We start from the raw sequence: 20,759 nt of genomic DNA, 5'->3' as shown, positions 1-20,759 counted from the left end.
TTAAATTAATACCAAGGCCGGAAAAAAGTTGCAGTAAAAAGTAATAAGTGGAAATTCTGGAAAAGGCTTGCTAGCAGACTCTCAGTACTGGCTTATGTTGAATGAAACCAATTGCAAACCAAAGAAATGACGAAAATCTAAGAAAAGGCTGAAATCATTCAATTTTTTAACAACTAAAAAAATGATAAAACGAAAAAAAATGTAGGTGCCACAACAAAGCTAGAAAGAAACTAACTAGAATGTGAAGAATATGGGCAAAATGCAAGGAAAAGGATCACCGTAATAGAAAGACATTCTTGATCAAGTTAAAAATCAAATTAAAAGATCAAGAAAAACGAATACATTTCATTGTTCAGCTTTCGAGACATAGAAAAGATAACTACTCACCAGATACAAAGATCTACCCTCCTGAAGAGGGAAAAATAGGAAAAACAAGAATTCAAACATACGAAACATTGAAACATTTTGCAAAGAAATGGTCAAAAAACTTTAAAGACTGCATTTATGAAAGTTTCAACTGTTTTTCAAAAACTTAACGACAAAAAACAATTGAACTTTTATTGAAACGAAATTTAAGTCCTCATGTTGCACGAAAAGACTATTTCTAGTCAGCAAAACCAAATTAGAAACCAAAAAGCTGACAAGAATTGGAAAAAACTACCAAAATCGGATTAGCATATGTAGAATTTTATAAAACAATGTCGAGGTAGAAAGAGGCGTTGAGTATATGAATTATCAAAAAGGAGTTGCCAAATTAACTGATTTTTGACAAATAGACAGTTAAAAGATTCAAAAATGACAAAATTAATAGAAAAAACAAAAAACATAACCGACTAACGTCGGGCGAATTGCTCTCAAACGACCGGCGAGCGGTTGGCTTCGTCAACAGCTAGCCACGGTTTAGTGACCTCAGGGCGCTAGCTCTATCCCGTTTCTGAATACGAAAAGTCAGAAGAGTCAGACGAAAAATCGGCCAGAGAAAAACTGAATAAAAGACAAAAAGGATTAATATATTTGCCACAAATTGCTTTTCAGGGCAATTAACAATGGTTTCCTAAAAGTGCCTGTTATATCATTTATGATAAAAAACATCTCAACTATAAATCATTGATATTGAAGATCAGAGATGGTAACATTACGCCACATAACAGCAGCTGAAGCGCGGAATCAACAAAAAGAGAGGGAGAGATAAAACGAGAACCAGAAAGAAAGGAACCCTAACCGAAAGAGAGAGAAGGAGACAGGAATCTCTTCCATGACTGGACTCGACACTGAAACTTCTAGTTTTCTCGAAAGTTCTGTCAAGTAACCCATCTCCAAGATTTGAAAAGTTTTGTTGGCCAGTAATGGTCGTTAAACTCAAAGAAAAGGACAAAAATCGAAAAAAATTGAAAATTGCAAATTTTAACAAAATCTTGCTAAAAATCAAGACATTAATATCTTAAGAACCATTTCATGGTCTCAAGAGACTATCCAGTATCCCTGTTTCAAGCCTGAAATAGTTTCACTGGCTCATAAATATCCATACGCTTGGAACATACAAATTTTCTAAAAAATTGAAAAGTTTAAATTTTATCCGAATAATACTAAAACTGGAGTCATAAAAAAGTTGTTAACAATCCCATTAACACTAGAAACCATGCAACAGCTTATTATCAAACCTTAGGGGAGGTCCCAAGGCGTCTGTTGCCGGAAAAAAACTCAAAAACATGAAAAAATTGCGAACATTTTAAAAAATTGCTTAAATTCGTGATATTAAAATCTTGGACAACATTCCATTACATCTATAAACTATGGAGTAACATATTATCAAACCTTAGAGGAAGTTCTGTGGATCTTCAGGCTAGAGAAACCTAAAAACTGAAAAAAAATTTCAAAAAACTCAAAAAACTGCAAGTTTAAAAAAAAAAACTGCTAGAACTTGTGATATTAAAATTTGAAAATTAATCCAAGACCAATAAAAATTTTCAAGTAACTTATTATCAAACCCTAACGGAGGCTTTTTTGACCCTTGAGGCTCCAAAAAACTGAATAATGACCATAAATGTTAAAAACTTGAAATGGCAAAAAAATATCAAAAAAATGCTAATATTCGTCATGTTAAAATCTTGCAAGACAATCCATTTAATCTAGAAATTATTCAGTAACCTATTTTCAAACCCTAGAGGAGGTTCCTTGGCTCTTACGGCTGAAAATACTAAAAAAATGACAAAAAATTTCAAAAAAAAAACAAAAAGCAAGTTTTATTAGAAACTTTCTAAAATTTGACATTAAAAAGTTGAAAAACTATTCCACGACCATTAAAAAATTGTCAGTAACTTATTATCCAATCCTATAGGATGTTTTCAGGCCCCTGGGAATGGAAAGACCTGAATATGGAAAAAAGGTCTAAAAATTTTTAAAAAAATTGCACGTTTTGTCAAAAAATTGCTAAAATTCGTGATTTTAAAAAGTTGAAATCATTCCATTACTACTAAAAACAATGCAGTATCATATTATCAAACCCTAGAGGAGGTTCCTTGACAACTAGGGCTGATAAAAAACAAGAGATGTCAAAAACTTACAAAAAGCTTGAAAAAAATGCAAAATAGTATAAATTTAAGAATAATAAAACTACTAAAATTACACTTCTAATAACTGCAATTAGGACAAAAAACAGCACATATTTCTTCCTTGTTGAACATATGCTAGCCAACATGATTTCACAATAATTCAAAAATTAAATTGATCGTACAAAAATCAAAGGCAGCAGAATATTCAGACAAAAAATCGTTTAAATTAATACCAAGGCCGGAAAAAAGTTGCAGTAAAAAGTAATAAGTGGAAATTCTGGAAAAGGCTTGCTAGCAGACTCTCAGTACTGGCTTATGTTGAATGAAACCAATTGCAAACCAAAGAAATGACGAAAATCTAAGAAAAGTCTGAAATCATTCAATTTTTTAACAACTGAAAAAAAATCATATAACGAAAAAAAATGTAGGTGCCACAACAAAGCTAGAAAGAAACTAACTAGAATGTGAAGAATATGGGCAAAATGCAAGGAAAAGGAACACCGTAATAGAAAGACATTCTTGATCAAGTTAAAAATCAAATTAAAAAGATCAAGAAAAACGAATACATTTCATTGTTCAGCTTTCGAGACATAGAAAAGATAACTACTCACCAGATACAAACATCTACCCTCCTGAAGAGGGAAAAATAGGAAAAACAAGAATTCAAACATACGAAACATTGAAACATTTTGCAAAGAAATGGTCAAAAAACTTTAAAGACTGCATTTATGAAAAAGTTTCAACTGTTTTTCAAAAACTTAACGACAAAAAACAATTGAACTTTTATTGAAACGAAATTTAAGTCCTCATGTTGCACGAAAAGACTATTTCTAGTCAGCAAAACCAAATTAGAAACCAAAAAGCTGACAAGAATTGGAAAAAACTACCAAAATCGGATTAGCATATGTACAATTTTATAAAACAATGTCGAGGTAGAAAGAGGCGTTGAGTATATGAATTATCAAAAAGGAGTTGCCAAATTAACTGATTTTTGACAAATAGACAGTTAAAAGATTCAAAAATGACAAAATTAATAGAACAAACAAAAAACATAACCGACTAACGTCGGGCGAATTGCTCTCAAACGACCGGCGAGCGGTTGGCTTCGTCAACAGCTAGCCACGGTTTAGTGACCTCAGGGCGCTAGCTCTATCCCGTTTCTGAATACGAAAAGTCAGAAGAGTCAGACGAAAAATCGGCCAGAGAAAAACTGAATAAAAGACAAAAAGGATTAATATATTTGCCACAAATTGCTTTTCAGGGCAATTAACAATGGTTTCCTAAAAGTGCCTGTTATATCATTTATGATAAAAAACATCTCAACTATAAATCATTGATATTGAAGATCAGAGATGGTAACATTACGCCACATAACAGCAGCTGAAGCGCGGAATCAACAAAAAGAGAGGGAGAGATAAAACGAGAACCAGAAAGAAAGGAACCCTAACCGAAAGAGAGAGAAGGAGACAGGAATCTCTTCCATGACTGGACTCGACACTGAAACTTCTAGTTTTCTCGAAAGTTCTGTCAAGTAACCCATCTCCAAGATTTGAAAAGTTTTGTTGGCCAGTAATGGTCGTTAAACTCAAAGAAAAGGACAAAAATCGAAAAAATTTGAAAATTGCAAATTTTAACAAAATCTTGCTAAAAATCAAGACATTAATATCTTAAGAACCATTTCATGGTCTCAAGAGACTATCCAGTATCCCTGTTTCAAGCCTGAAATAGTTTCACTGGCTCATAAATATCCATACGCTTGGAACATACAAATTTTCTAAAAAATTGAAAAGTTTAATTTTTATCCGAATAATACTAAAACTGGAGTCATAAAAAAAGTTGTTAACAATCCCATTAACACTAGAAACCATGCAACAGCTTATTATCAAACCTTAGGGGAGGTCCCAAGGCGTCTGTTGCCGGAAAAAAACTCAAAAACATGAAAAAATTGCGAACATTTTAAAAAATTGCTTAAATTCGTGATATTAAAATCTTGGACAACATTCCATTACATCTATAAACTATGGAGTAACATATTATCAAACCTTAGAGGAAGTTCTGTGGATCTTCAGGCTCGAGAAACCTAAAAACTGAAAAAAAATTTCAAAAAACTCAAAAAACTGCAAGTTTAAAAAAAAAACTGCTAGAACTTGTGATATTAAAATTTGAAAATTAATCCAAGACCAATAAAAATTTTCAAGTAACTTATTATCAAACCCTAACGGAGGCTTTTTTGACCCTTGAGGCTCCAAAAAACTGAATAATGACCATAAATGTTAAAAACTTGAAATGGCAAAAAAATATCAAAAAAATGCTAATATTCGTCATGTTAAAATCTTGCAAGACAATCCATTTAATCTAGAAATTATTCAGTAACCTATTTTCAAACCCTAGAGGAGGTTCCTTGGCTCTTACGGCTGAAAATACTAAAAAAATGACAAAAAATTTCAAAAAAAAAACTAAAAAAGCAAGTTTTATTAGAAACTTTCTAAAATTTGACATTAAAAAGTTGAAAAACTATTCCACGACCATTAAAAAATTGTCAGTAACTTATTATCCAATCCTATAGGATGTTTTCAGGCCCCTGGGAATGGAAAGACCTGAATATGGAAAAAAGGTCTAAAAATTTTTAAAAAAATTGCACGTTTTGTCAAAAAATTGCTAAAATTCGTGATTTTAAAAAGTTGAAATCATTCCATTACTACTAAAAACAATGCAGTATCATATTATCAAACCCTAGAGGAGGTTCCTTGACAACTAGGGCTGATAAAAAACAAGAGATGTCAAAAACTTACAAAAAGCTTGAAAAAAATGCAAAATAGTATAAATTTAAGAATAATAAAACTACTAAAATTACACTTCTAATAACTGCAATTAGGACAAAAAACAGCACATATTTCTTCCTTGTTGAACATATGCTAGCCAACATGATTTCACAATAATTCAAAAATTAAATTGATCGTACAAAAATCAAAGGCAGCAGAATATTCAGACAAAAAATCGTTTAAATTAATACCAAGGCCGGAAAAAAGTTGCAGTAAAAAGTAATAAGTGGAAATTCTGGAAAAGGCTTGCTAGCAGACTCTCAGTACTGGCTTATGTTGAATGAAACCAATTGCAAACCAAAGAAATGACGAAAATCTAAGAAAAGTCTGAAATCATTCAATTTTTTAACAACTGAAAAAAAATCATATAACGAAAAAAAATGTAGGTGCCACAACAAAGCTAGAAAGAAACTAACTAGAATGTGAAGAATATGGGCAAAATGCAAGGAAAAGGAACACCGTAATAGAAAGACATTCTTGATCAAGTTAAAAATCAAATTAAAAAGATCAAGAAAAACGAATACATTTCATTGTTCAGCTTTCGAGACATAGAAAAGATAACTACTCACCAGATACAAACATCTACCCTCCTGAAGAGGGAAAAATAGGAAAAACAAGAATTCAAACATACGAAACATTGAAACATTTTGCAAAGAAATGGTCAAAAAACTTTAAAGACTGCATTTATGAAAAAGTTTCAACTGTTTTTCAAAAACTTAACGACAAAAAACAATTGAACTTTTATTGAAACGAAATTTAAGTCCTCATGTTGCACGAAAAGACTATTTCTAGTCAGCAAAACCAAATTAGAAACCAAAAAGCTGACAAGAATCGGAAAAAACTACCAAAATCGGATTAGCATATGTACAATTTTATAAAACAATGTCGAGGTAGAAAGAGGCGTTGAGTATATGAATTATCAAAAAGGAGTTGCCAAATTAACTGATTTTTGACAAATAGACAGTTAAAAGATTCAAAAATGACAAAATTAATAGAACAAACAAAAAACATAACCGACTAACGTCGGGCGAATTGCTCTCAAACGACCGGCGAGCGGTTGGCTTCGTCAACAGCTAGCCACGGTTTAGTGACCTCAGGGCGCTAGCTCTATCCCGTTTCTGAATACGAAAAGTCAGAAGAGTCAGACGAAAAATCGGCCAGAGAAAAACTGAATAAAAGACAAAAAGGATTAATATATTTGCCACAAATTGCTTTTCAGGGCAATTAACAATGGTTTCCTAAAAGTGCCTGTTATATCATTTATGATAAAAAACATCTCAACTATAAATCATTGATATTGAAGATCAGAGATGGTAACATTACGCCACATAACAGCAGCTGAAGCGCGGAATCAACAAAAAGAGAGGGAGAGATAAAACGAGAACCAGAAAGAAAGGAACCCTAACCGAAAGAGAGAGAAGGAGACAGGAATCTCTTCCATGACTGGACTCGACACTGAAACTTCTAGTTTTCTCGAAAGTTCTGTCAAGTAACCCATCTCCAAGATTTGAAAAGTTTTGTTGGCCAGTAATGGTCGTTAAACTCAAAGAAAAGGACAAAAATCGAAAAAATTTGAAAATTGCAAATTTTAACAAAATCTTGCTAAAAATCAAGACATTAATATCTTAAGAACCATTTCATGGTCTCAAGAGACTATCCAGTATCCCTGTTTCAAGCCTGAAATAGTTTCACTGGCTCATAAATATCCATACGCTTGGAACATACAAATTTTCTAAAAACTTGAAAAGTTTAAATTTTATCCGAATAATACTAAAACTGGAGTCATAAAAAAGTTGTTAACAATCCCATTAACACTAGAAACCATGCAACAGCTTATTATCAAACCTTAGGGGAGGTCCCAAGGCGTCTGTTGCCGGAAAAAAACTCAAAAACATGAAAAAATTGCGAACATTTTAAAAAATTGCTTAAATTCGTGATATTAAAATCTTGGACAACATTCCATTACATCTATAAACTATGGAGTAACATATTATCAAACCTTAGAGGAAGTTCTGTGGATCTTCAGGCTAGAGAAACCTAAAAACTGAAAAAAAATTTCAAAAAACTCAAAAAACTGCAAGTTTAAAAAAAAAAACTGCTAGAACTTGTGATATTAAAATTTGAAAATTAATCCAAGACCAATAAAAATTTTCAAGTAACTTATTATCAAACCCTAACGGAGGCTTTTTTGACCCTTGAGGCTCCAAAAAACTGAATAATGACCATAAATGTTAAAAACTTGAAATGGCAAAAAAATATCAAAAAAATGCTAATATTCGTCATGTTAAAATCTTGCAAGACAATCCATTTAATCTAGAAATTATTCAGTAACCTATTTTCAAACCCTAGAGGAGGTTCCTTGGCTCTTACGGCTGAAAATACTAAAAAAATGACAAAAAATTTCAAAAAAAAAACTAAAAAAGCAAGTTTTATTAGAAACTTTCTAAAATTTGACATTAAAAAGTTGAAAAACTATTCCACGACCATTAAAAAATTGTCAGTAACTTATTATCCAATCCTATAGGATGTTTTCAGGCCCCTGGGAATGGAAAGACCTGAATATGGAAAAAAGGTCTAAAAATTTTTAAAAAAATTGCACGTTTTGTCAAAAAATTGCTAAAATTCGTGATTTTAAAAAGTTGAAATCATTCCATTACTACTAAAAACAATGCAGTATCATATTATCAAACCCTAGAGGAGGTTCCTTGACAACTAGGGCTGATAAAAAACAAGAGATGTCAAAAACTTACAAAAAGCTTGAAAAAAATGCAAAATAGTATAAATTTAAGAATAATAAAACTACTAAAATTACACTTCTAATAACTGCAATTAGGACAAAAAACAGCACATATTTCTTCCTTGTTGAACATATGCTAGCCAACATGATTTCACAATAATTCAAAAATTAAATTGATCGTACAAAAATCAAAGGCAGCAGAATATTCAGACAAAAAATCGTTTAAATTAATACCAAGGCCGGAAAAAAGTTGCAGTAAAAAGTAATAAGTGGAAATTCTGGAAAAGGCTTGCTAGCAGACTCTCAGTACTGGCTTATGTTGAATGAAACCAATTGCAAACCAAAGAAATGACGAAAATCTAAGAAAAGTCTGAAATCATTCAATTTTTTAACAACTGAAAAAAAATCATATAACGAAAAAAAATGTAGGTGCCACAACAAAGCTAGAAAGAAACTAACTAGAATGTGAAGAATATGGGCAAAATGCAAGGAAAAGGAACACCGTAATAGAAAGACATTCTTGATCAAGTTAAAAATCAAATTAAAAAGATCAAGAAAAACGAATACATTTCATTGTTCAGCTTTCGAGACATAGAAAAGATAACTACTCACCAGATACAAACATCTACCCTCCTGAAGAGGGAAAAATAGGAAAAACAAGAATTCAAACATACGAAACATTGAAACATTTTGCAAAGAAATGGTCAAAAAACTTTAAAGACTGCATTTATGAAAAAGTTTCAACTGTTTTTCAAAAACTTAACGACAAAAAACAATTGAACTTTTATTGAAACGAAATTTAAGTCCTCATGTTGCACGAAAAGACTATTTCTAGTCAGCAAAACCAAATTAGAAACCAAAAAGCTGACAAGAATTGGAAAAAACTACCAAAATCGGATTAGCATATGTACAATTTTATAAAACAATGTCGAGGTAGAAAGAGGCGTTGAGTATATGAATTATCAAAAAGGAGTTGCCAAATTAACTGATTTTTGACAAATAGACAGTTAAAAGATTCAAAAATGACAAAATTAATAGAACAAACAAAAAACATAACCGACTAACGTCGGGCGAATTGCTCTCAAACGACCGGCGAGCGGTTGGCTTCGTCAACAGCTAGCCACGGTTTAGTGACCTCAGGGCGCTAGCTCTATCCCGTTTCTGAATACGAAAAGTCAGAAGAGTCAGACGAAAAATCGGCCAGAGAAAAACTGAATAAAAGACAAAAAGGATTAATATATTTGCCACAAATTGCTTTTCAGGGCAATTAACAATGGTTTCCTAAAAGTGCCTGTTATATCATTTATGATAAAAAACATCTCAACTATAAATCATTGATATTGAAGATCAGAGATGGTAACATTACGCCACATAACAGCAGCTGAAGCGCGGAATCAACAAAAAGAGAGGGAGAGATAAAACGAGAACCAGAAAGAAAGGAACCCTAACCGAAAGAGAGAGAAGGAGACAGGAATCTCTTCCATGACTGGACTCGACACTGAAACTTCTAGTTTTCTCGAAAGTTCTGTCAAGTAACCCATCTCCAAGATTTGAAAAGTTTTGTTGGCCAGTAATGGTCGTTAAACTCAAAGAAAAGGACAAAAATCGAAAAAATTTGAAAATTGCAAATTTTAACAAAATCTTGCTAAAAATCAAGACATTAATATCTTAAGAACCATTTCATGGTCTCAAGAGACTATCCAGTATCCCTGTTTCAAGCCTGAAATAGTTTCACTGGCTCATAAATATCCATACGCTTGGAACATACAAATTTTCTAAAAAATTGAAAAGTTTAATTTTTATCCGAATAATACTAAAACTGGAGTCATAAAAAAAGTTGTTAACAATCCCATTAACACTAGAAACCATGCAACAGCTTATTATCAAACCTTAGGGGAGGTCCCAAGGCGTCTGTTGCCGGAAAAAAACTCAAAAACATGAAAAAATTGCAAACATTTTAAAAAAACGCTTAAATTCGTGATATTAAAATCTTGGACAACATTCCATTACATCTATAAACTATGGAGTAACATATTATCAAACCTTAGAGGAAGTTCTGTGGATCTTCAGGCTACAGTAACCTAAAAACTGAAAAAAAAATTTCCAAAAACTCAAAAAATTGCAAGTTTTAAAAAAAAAACTGCTAGAGAACTTGTGATATTAAAATTTGAAAATTAATCCAAGACCAATAAAAATTTTCAAGTAACTTATTATCAAACCCTAACGGAGGCTTTTTTGACCCTTGAGGCTTCAAAAATCTGAATAATGACCATAAATGTTAAAAACTTGAAATGGCAAAAAAATATCAAAAAAATGCTAATATTCGTCATGTTAAAATCTTGCAAGACAATCCATTTAATCTAGAAATTATTCAGTAACCTACTTTCAGACCCTAGAGGAGGTTCCTTGGCTCTTACGGCTGAAAATACTAAAAAAATGACAAAAAAAATTCAAAAAAACTAAAAAAAGCAAGTTTTATTAATAACTTTCTAAAATTTGACATTAAAAAGTTGAAAAACTATTCCACGACCATTAAAAAATTGTCAGTAACTTATTATCAAACCCTATAGGATGTTTTCAGGCCCCTGGGTCTGGAAAGACCTGAATATGGAAAAAATGTCTCAAAATTTAAAAAAAAATTGCACGTTTTGTCAAAAAAATTGCTAAAATTCGTGATGTTAAAAAGTTGAAATCATTCCATTACTACTAAAAACAATGCAATATCATATTATCAAACCCTAGAGGAGGTTCCTTGACAACTAGGGCTGATAAAAAACAAGAGATGTCAAAAACTTACAAAAAGCTTGAAAAAAATGCAAAATAGTATAAATTTGCGTTTTTAGCAAGCGGTTGTTCGTCAGTAGCTAGCCACGACAAGAGGGGGGAGGGAGTGACCGGTGGCTGATTGGGGGGGGGGAGAGAACACTGGAGTGGGGGGAACGGCTCGTTGCGGGGGCAATAGGGGGCGGGGGGTCACCAGTCGGGGTGTCTTAAACCTGTAAGAACCGCCATTCACACCATAAGCATAGGTATAAGTCTCCAAAACAGTTTGAGCTGAAAGGCTCTCAGAGCACTTAATGCCCGCTGGGCGCTACTTGTTTATGCCGTTTTTGAGGACGAAAAGTCAAAAGTGTCAGACGAAAAATCGGTCAAGCGAAAAATCGCATAAAAAAGACCGACAGGACTAATATTATTGTTATAAACTTCGTTTGAGAGCAATTAATTAACTAAAAAATCAAGAAATATGTGCCAATTTTGAACTTGAAACGCATCTTCAGGCTCTATAAAAAACAGTGGTATCAATTTCGTAGGTTGACATTTCAATATAGCATCGAATAAAAATTATTTCTACAAAACACCAAATTACAAGCAAACAAATTGGGCCACTTAGACGAAAAAACGGCTAAAAACGGTTATCTATATGTGCCATTCAGTAAAAAATTACTTTTCAAAGTCAAAAAGTCATTCACTAAACGCAGCGCATGATCAAAAAACTTCTTTCGCTCAGAAAAAAAATTAGTTCACACGGCAATTTTACTCACGCTTTTAGGTCAAAACAGCGTCTGAACGAAGAGCACTTCCAGTAAAAAACCTTAAGAATACCAAAACTCCTCTTCGAGTCGTAAAAAAACCAAGAGAAGTCCAATAATAGCCCCAGCTATCGCTGTTCGGCTATTAATTATTAACCATTAATGTTGAAATTGAACAAAAAAACAAGGTAACTTAACCTAATAATGACCTATTAAGTCATTAAAGTCGAATCCAGGCATGTGTACAATTTTGTAGTCAGGCAACTAAAATCGACGAACTTTAATTTTACTGATTCAGCAAAGCTATAAACATAGCCGCAGATTGCCGGAAAATAGCCAAGATAGACGCTTGTGGCGTTACATGAATTGAAAAAAACTATAGAAATAAAAATAGACAGATCGACCACAAGTCCTTTAATAGACCACTAGACTTTCTGGGTTAGCTTCGGACTGTCATTTTTATGACACACATAAGCTCTATGAGAAACTCCTAAGAGGGCTTTTCAAAATTAGGATCTTTTCCGTTTGTGCCCCCTCAGCTTAGCGGGCGCATATTATTTGCACCCCCCAGATGCACGTGCAATATTTGGTGGGGGGCACAAACGGAAAAGATCCCAAAATTAATATTCGAAATCAAAAACTCAACACTCTAATATTCAAGAATTAGGGCATATGTTTGGAACTACTCAGATGCACACTATTGACCTTTAATAAGTAAATGATCATAAAATTTAAAGTTTCATAAGTGAGCTCAGAAGTCATTTTTTTGAGTGAGGTAAGTAATTATAAAAGTAAACTCCAAGAAGTCACGGTAACACGAAACAAAAATCTGTTAGAAGAAGTAAAAAAACATAGCAGGACAAGTCCTGAAATACAATTCAGAGAACTGAATGAAAAAAAACTCAGACGTACTCTACCTGACCAGCAGATCAATTGAACAATGCCAGCCAGAATACAAAAAAATCATCTCAAATTGAGAAACTAAAAGATTCAAAACTAAACAAATATACTCATTGCTAAAACTCTTGAAGCTTTTAAACCTAAGGCAAAATTTTTTCTCATTAAAAATACCTATATCAAAAATATGTTCAAAACCAATTTTGTTTCTGAAATCGGCCCAGTATTATATCTGCAAGACCTGAAAATATTCATTGGCCATTGAAGATCGATTAACTCGAAAATGAACAAAAAATTTAGAAAAAAAAATCAATTGCAAATTATAAGGAAATGTTGCTAAAAATCGTAAAAAAATATCTTGAGAATCATTTCTGTATCTCTAGAAGCTATCTAGTAACCCAATTCCAAGCTTCAAAAAACTCATTGGCTCATAGATCGATGGGCAATAATTTTTTGAAAAAATTTCAAACTTCAAAAAATAGAAATTCGTTCAATTAAAATGTTGAAAGCTATTCAATTGCCCCCTAACAACTGTTTAAAAACATACTATCAAACCCTGGATGAGGTTACCTGGCTACTGAGGCAAGAAAGAAAAACAAAATCCTAAAGTTTTGAAAAAAATTGAAATTGCAGATTTTATCAAAAAATTCTAAAAGCCGAAAGGTTAAATTGTTGAAAACAAATCCAATGAAACCAAAAACCATGCAGCAACTTTTTATCAAAACGTGGAATATGTTTTCTCGCACTTGAGAATGAACGAATATCAAAAACTGGCAAAAACTTTAGGCAGCCTTAAAAAATTTTATTCAAAAAAAAAATGCTAAAATTCGAGACATTAAAATCTTAAAAACTATTCTATTGTTACTACAAACTATGCAGTGCCCTATTAACAAACCTCAAAGGAGATTGTCTGGTCCCTGAAGCTGGAAAAACTGAAAAAAGTGACGAAAGTTTTCAAAAACCTGAGAAAAATAAAAATGCGAATTTCGTCCAAAAAAATGCAAACAATTTGTGATATTCAAAGTTGAAACATATTCCATGGCAACTCAAAAATTTTCAGTAACTTTTTATCCAACTGCTGATGAGATTTTCTGGCCCCTGGCACTCAAACAACTTGAATAATGACAATAAATGTCAAAAAACATGAAAAAATTGCAAGTTTTCTGAAAAGATGCTAAAATTCATGATGGCAAAAGGTTGAAAACCATTCCATTACTACTAGAAACTATGCAGTAATCTATCATCAAACCGTTTATCAAAACCTAGAGGAGGTTTCTTGACACCTAGGGCTAAAAAACTCAAAAAATGACAAATTTTCAAAAAACTTAAAAAAAATAGCAAAAGTTAGGATCATTTTGCGTGTTTATGTTTGTAGTACCAAAACATATAGCTCATAAAATGGTCATAACAAGCAATTTTGTCTCGCAAAAGGCCTTCATCAACTTTTAAAAGCTTCAACCTAAGAAACATACCCGGCAGATTGCCGGAAAATAGCCGCCGTTGACTCCAATAAGCATGATTGGGATTGAAAGAATAGAAGATATTGAAAAAAAAAATTATTTTTGAACAAAAACATTTTTTAAGTCCGATTTATTTTGATGGCATTTCGTAGTTGAACATAACGTACTTCTGTTTCTTAGAGAGCGGCTACAGGGGCTACTATCAATACCAATAAGCATTAGAGATGGTAACTAAGACTTATAGGAACGACGTTCAAATAGCGGGCATCTAAAATTGGGCTTTTATGGGTTTATCCCGTTTCTACTTCTGACTTCAATTTTTTATACCGACTCTGTTCATTTTGAATTGCTTTGCTGAGCAACTGATGTTCAAAACCACTTTTAGCAGAATGAGAGAAGAGAGAAACTAGCCTAGAGAAGTCAAAAAGATATCACGCTAAATGTTGAAAAAGCGGCAAAATGAGGTAAAGCGAAACATTTTTTTATTCGACGAAGTAAAAAAAAAATAGGAGCGCTATAATAGCCGGCTGAGAAGATGAGGGCGGCTATTAATAATCAAAACAAAAAATTACAAAAAAAAACATGAAAAATTGCATCATTTTGAGCCCAAAAACTCCTAGAAATGACCTTTTAACCTTAAATTAAGGCCATCCCAGCAGCTCCACCACTATAAGCACTTGAAGGACTACTGAAGCCCACTTTGGGCCTCTAATGAAACTTAATGCCCGCTGGGCTTTACCTGTTTATCCCGTTTTGAAAGATCAAAGTCATTGAAAAATGTGTGAACACATCTTAAAAAAAACAGCGCACCAATACAATTCAAATTCTTTGAATTGTAAAAAATATTTAGGAGCGCTATAATAGCCGCCTAGAATTGAGGACACGGCTATTAAACACTAACTGATAGGCAGTGCCTACAAATAGTCCCAAAGATAGTTAATTCTCGTTACCTTGCACTAGGACTTTAACAGATCCAGATTTATCAATTTCCAGGACTTCTCCATCTTTGGTAGCAGCTACTATCACCCCGTGACCAATTCTCACAGCACGTAAAGATGCCTTGCTTCCTGTAATGTTCACAGTCGCAGACTTCTCGATAGAGTAGGAACGAAGGCTTTTGTCAAAGCTCTCATTCCAAAGGCAAACTCGTCCGTCTTTTCCACCAGTAACAAATCCCTGGAGATCACAAATTACCAAAATAATTTTGGAACCAATTTTATCACCGAAAATAACGATATAACTGCTAACATTCAACTCTGACCACGCTACAAATGATGACAAACACTTTCGTTAGGTCATAAACCTTTGAATAGTGGAACATTCCCTATAAATGGGTCCTTTTCAGATTAAAGCTTATAGTCCATAAAACATTTTACTGATGTTATAATCAATCGCTAAAATTAACCAAAAAACAGCATAGCCGGCAGATTTCCAGAAAATAGCCGCAATGGCTTGGTAAATATCCAGTCTCAAAAAGACAGTAAAAGAAACAGACCAAAAAAGAAACTTCTATTTATTAAATGCTGAGATATTTATTGGTCTGAAGAAATAAACTAATTGGAATTTACGTCAAAAACATGTTGCTCTTAAGGCCCAATTAAGCTGATTCCTTAGGGAAATAAGATTTTTTCAGTTTGCCTGTCGTTTTGAGCAGCTTCAATCAAATTTATGTATGTAAAATTTGAAGCAAATTATTTCATTTAAGAAACCGCAAATTCTCCAGTTTTTTTTTCAATTATTTGCCAAGCCGATGGGATATCATTTTCCGTAAAAGCCACAGACCCAATTTTAAGTAGAATAAAGTTTTTCGCAAATGGAATACCTTTATTTTGAACATTTTGATGCATCAATGGTATATTTTAGAAGTAATCAAAATTTGAGGACAATATTTTAGAAGCATACGAACCTGCCATTTTAAAATTTAGTGCATTTCAGTTACGTTTTTTATAAAACCACAAAGGGTAGCATTCAGTCTGCATACGGAGATATCGCAGAGGCCTTATTTGGACCTATACAGCTATGCTTTGGTTGTTTGATCCTTGTATTAATAGCCGCAAGGCGAGAACGGGCTATTATTGGCGTTCTCTTGGTTTTTTTTCAATTTAAAGAAATTGAATTGAATTGGGGCGCTGATTTTTTAAGATATGTTCGCAAATTTTATGATGTTTCAAGTCAAATTGGAGTGATGATTTTAGTCACGCCGAAACAGGAAGTGGAGCAAAAAAGCGAATCGTTTTGCGGCGTAAATTTTTTCGCTCTAAGTAAAGAGAGAAAATGGTGATTGAACAAAAATTTGCTTTCTCTCTAGTGGTTTTCTGTTCACCTGCCGCAATTTGACATTGATTATTACTGTTTTTCGATTTTTTTAGATCGGATTTTGTTAAAATGGTTTTCCCAATCCATTTATATTTCATTCTCGGCCTAGTTTTGTTTGAGCCAAAATTCTCTTTCTCGATAGTGGTTTTCTGTTCACACGCGGCATTTTGATATTGATTTTCAGTTTTTCAAATTTTTTTATCTAATTTTTTTGGAGATGATTTTCCCGATTCACTCATCTCGGCAAAAATTTTTTGATGTTTTTTTGAAATGAATTTCCCAATTCACTCATTCCTGCAGAATTTTGTTCAAACACCATTTTATAACACTGCTTTAAAATTACAGCGAAAAAAATTCACGCTGCAAAACCTCTCGCTTTTTCAATCCACTGCCTGTTTTGGCGTGACTTATATCATCACTCCAATTTGATTTCAAAAATCACAAAAATGTGTGAAAATATCTTAAAAAAACAGCGCCCCAATACAATTCAAATTCTTTATATTGTAAAATACAAGAGAGGGCAAATAATAGCTCCAGCTATAGCTTTGGGGCTATTAATATAGCCATTAAACAACCAAAGCATCACTGTATAAATATAAAAAAGGCCTCTGCGATATCTCCTTATGTAGACGGAATGCTATCCTTTGTGGTTTTACACAACACGTAACTGAATTTTTTCTGTCATCTTCATAAAATTTAAAAATGGCAGATTCGTATGCTTCTGAAATATTATCCTCAAATTTTCATTACTTCTCAATTAGACCTTTGATGCTTCAAAATGTTCAGATTAAAGATTGTCCAATTGAGAAAAACTTTATTCTACTCAAACTTGGGTCTGTGGTTTTCACGGAAAATGATTTGTAATTGGCTTGGCAAATAATTGAGAAAAAAACCGGAGAAATTGCGGTTCATTAAAAGAAATAATTTGCTTCAAATTTCACAGAAATTTGACTGAAGCTCCGGAAAACGACAGGCAAATTGAAGAAATCTTATTGCCATAGAAAAGCTGATTAATTGGGCCTTAAGAGCAACATATTTTCGACGGAAATTCCCATTAGCTTATTTCTTCAGACCAATAGACTACTTTAATTGTGGAATACAAAGAAAGAATTACGGCCCGCATTAACAAAAATTGGTAGATCCTTAATACCATAGAATTATCAAGAATCTGAGAGAACAATGACGCTCTATAATTCAATCAAATCCTTGTCTGTGGAAGGCAACTTGTTCATTTTGGCGAGACCTTAACTTTAAGAGAGATAATAAGTTTGATAGTTGTTGGGTTGACGGGAAACGCATTTACTTAATTTTTATTTTTCCAAGTAATTTAATGTTTTAAAGTTAGAATTAAACATTGACTAATTCTGTAAGAATTTACAATGCAAGTTGTGAATAATATTACTTTATTATCTAATTCTGACTCGGAATTTAGTAAATCTTTTTTAATCTACTTATCTTATATGTTGAGCAGACATGGTATTCAAAACTCAAAAGGTTCCAAATCTGAAATTTTTAGATAGCAAGAAATGCATTTGCATCACCAATAGAACCTCAATCAACTTAGTTCCTCAGCCCTCCAGCCAAAGGTCGAGGAATTAGGAAACATATCAAATCAACTAGGTATACCTCGTAGTTGCTAACTGCAGCAATACAGGAACACGGTCCATTCTTGTGCGCTTCTAATGCTTGAACAAGCACATTATCTCTCCAAGCATATACATGGCCACTTTCAGCTCCGGTAAAACATATCTGTTCTGACGCCCCATAAGTTGCACAGCACATAGTAACAAGTTTGGCCACTGTGCCAAAAGTGCCTCTCTTCATAGTCAGGCCACCTCCAGTTTGAGTCAGAAACTTCACATGTTTAACACCGCAGATGATCAATTTGTCAGAATTGAACGGGTTGAATTTGATCACAAATATCTTGTCCTTGTGTCCTCTAAACAATGCAAACAATGGCAATAGACCTGTACCCGTATCCACCCTTTCGATTTAAACGTTCGTATTAGATAAGTTTTTACAGAATCTATACAAAGCATGGTCCCTTATAGAACGTTTGTTTGACTATCAGTTGAGAAATAGAACTGCAACCAACCTAGCGCTGGCCAGTCGCTCCCCTTTCTTCCAGTCCCAGATGTGTACGGTGTGGTGCTCATCCAATGAGACGGCTGCAAGCCTTCGCCCTCCATCTTGACTGGAGAAGTCGACACAACCCACCCCTCTTAACATCTCTCCCCTCAATATGGACACACATTGCATAGTAACACAGTCCCACACATGAACGGCAGCCGATTTTCCCACCTGTAAACATATGAGCAACAGTCAAATTTTTGATGTTGCATAACATCCAAAGCTTGTAATGAGATTGTTGACTGTTTCTTATTTTTGACGATGCTATTGCGCAACCCATAGTTTTACGAAATCTCATAAGCAATCAGATTAGCACTTTCTTATAGCCGTAAATGCCACATTATCTTTAACTCTTCACGCCAATATCTCAGTAAATGGAAACTTCCGTAGCACTTGGATAATAAATTAAGATTTCTAAATTGGCCATAATTATAAAAAAAACGTCCGAAATTCAGGAGTCCAAATGAAACGAAATAGGAATCGACTAACAAAATGCGAATCGACAAATGAACAACAACTGACCTGTCCTGTTGCGGCGATGTCTTTGGTGGGATGCAGAGCCAAACAGAGAATATCATCCGAGTGACCTGAGTAAAATCTCTGAATGTTTGTTTTCCTATTTAGCACAATGCCGAGGGCAGCCACGTGATAAACTACCTCGCCGGTTGCAGAGAGAAGAAAGAGGTTGTTACGACAGTCATAACCTCGATACCTGTCAACAGTCAATCAGCACCCACAATTTTTCGGAAATCTTGAGATGATACAAATTTTTAGCCAAAAAACGAAGAAAGGGGTCAATCTTTTAAGATAAGAACCGCCCTTTACACCATGAAATTGTCCTCAAAACAGTTTTGGCGAACCGCATTCTTAGACTGCTGAGGCGTAAGGCTCTAAGAGAACTTAATGCCCTCCGGGCGTTACTTTTTTATCACATTTTTGGGGACAAAAAGCCAAATGGGTCAGAAGAAAAAACGATGAATGACTCTCGAACGTCAGGCGGGGGCAATGTAATCTAGAGGGGCGTAGATTAGAAATAATTTGTGTATTTGTGTGCAAAAAACCGCGACCCCCCCCTGTTCCCATCCTTCCTGTTCCCTCGCAATGGATTCGATATCTTTATTTCAGAAGAGCAGCCTATTTTACTCAAAAAACAGCCCAAAGATTCCACGAATAGCTGCAAAACACTTGCATGCCGTATAATACATATAGCTACAAATTGAAACATAACCGACTAACGTCGGGCGATTGCTCTCAAACGACCGGCGAGCAGTTGGCTTCGTCAGAAGCTAGCCACAGTTTAGTGAGGCTAGATTCAGCTTGATTCGACACTGCAGCTTTTAGTTTTCTAGCCTTTTTAGTAAATCAAATAAAAACTGATATTTTAAAAACTTGCAAAATATTGCAGATGTTTGAAAAGTTTACAGATTTTGAAGTGAAAAAGCATGTTCAGAACCAATTTTTGTCACTGCAGGTCTGCCAAGTGGCCCTTCTACAAGACTAAAAAAGTTTCGTTGGCCAATAATGATCGTTAAATTAAGAAAAAGACAAAAATATTCAAAATTTTGAAAACAATAGCAAATTTTAACAAAATCTTGCTAAAATTCAAGATACTAAAATCTTCAAAACCATTTCATTGTCTCAAGAGACTTTAAAGTATCCCTATTTCAAGCTTTAAATGGTTGCAATGGCTCATAAAGTTCCATAAACTTGGAACATGATAAAAACTTTCCCAAAAATTGAAGAAATTAATTTCATCAAAAAACTGCTAAAGCTGGAGTCATTAAAATACTGATAACCAATCCACTAAATCTGTAAACTATGCGTATCATCAAACCTTGGAGGAGGTCCTAGGGCCCAGTTGACGGAAAAAAATGATAAAATGCTCAAAAAGATTCAAAAAAATTGAAAAAATTGCCAATATTTTTTTGAAATTGCTGAAATTAAAATAGTGAAAAACATTCCATTACATCTAGAAAATATGCAGTAACCTATAATCAAACCCTAGAGGAGGTTTTTTGGCTCTTGAGGCAGGATAAATCTAAAAAATCACAAAATTTTAAGACTTGAAAAAAATTGCAAGTTGCCTAAAGAAAATAAAATTTGTGCTAAAATTTGTGAAAACTAATCCATGGCCAAAAAACATTTTCCAGTAACTTATTATCAAATCCTAACGCAGATTTTCTGTTCGGCTGAAAAACCTAAATAATGACAACAAATGTCAAGAAAATGGAAAAATGGAAAAAAAATTGCAAGTTTTGCAAAAAAAAATGCTAAAATTCGTGTTGTTGAAATCATGAAAAACATTCCATTATGTT

At 33.5% G+C, this 20,759-nt stretch overlaps 2 protein-coding genes across 2 annotated transcripts in view; one reads left to right on the top strand and one right to left on the bottom strand.

Moving 5' to 3' along the window:
• Positions 1-20,759, top strand: part of LOC142336137 (surfeit locus protein 4-like) — a 229,081-nt gene that overhangs the window by 91,681 nt on the left and 116,641 nt on the right. The gene's annotated exons all lie outside the window — the stretch shown is intronic.
• The window catches only part of LOC142336131 (echinoderm microtubule-associated protein-like 6), a 143,222-nt gene that overhangs the window by 69,938 nt on the left and 52,525 nt on the right, over positions 1-20,759 (bottom strand). The window contains exons 10-13 of the mRNA XM_075384709.1: positions 18,967-19,156; positions 18,410-18,615; positions 17,941-18,253; positions 14,949-15,174 (exon numbers count right to left, since the gene is read on the bottom strand). Of these exons, the coding sequence (XP_075240824.1) occupies positions 14,949-15,174; positions 17,941-18,253; positions 18,410-18,615; positions 18,967-19,156 (935 nt within the window). The remainder of the gene's footprint in view (positions 1-14,948; positions 15,175-17,940; positions 18,254-18,409; positions 18,616-18,966; positions 19,157-20,759) is intronic.

The sequence above is a fragment of the Convolutriloba macropyga genome, chromosome 1 (assembly GCF_964194025.1).
Source record: "Convolutriloba macropyga chromosome 1, txConMacr16.3, whole genome shotgun sequence".
In the NCBI taxonomy this organism is placed as follows: Eukaryota; Metazoa; Xenacoelomorpha; order Acoela; family Convolutidae; genus Convolutriloba; species Convolutriloba macropyga.
The sequence above is the reverse complement of the archived record's forward strand: the minus strand, read 5'-3'. Positions and strand labels throughout refer to the sequence as shown.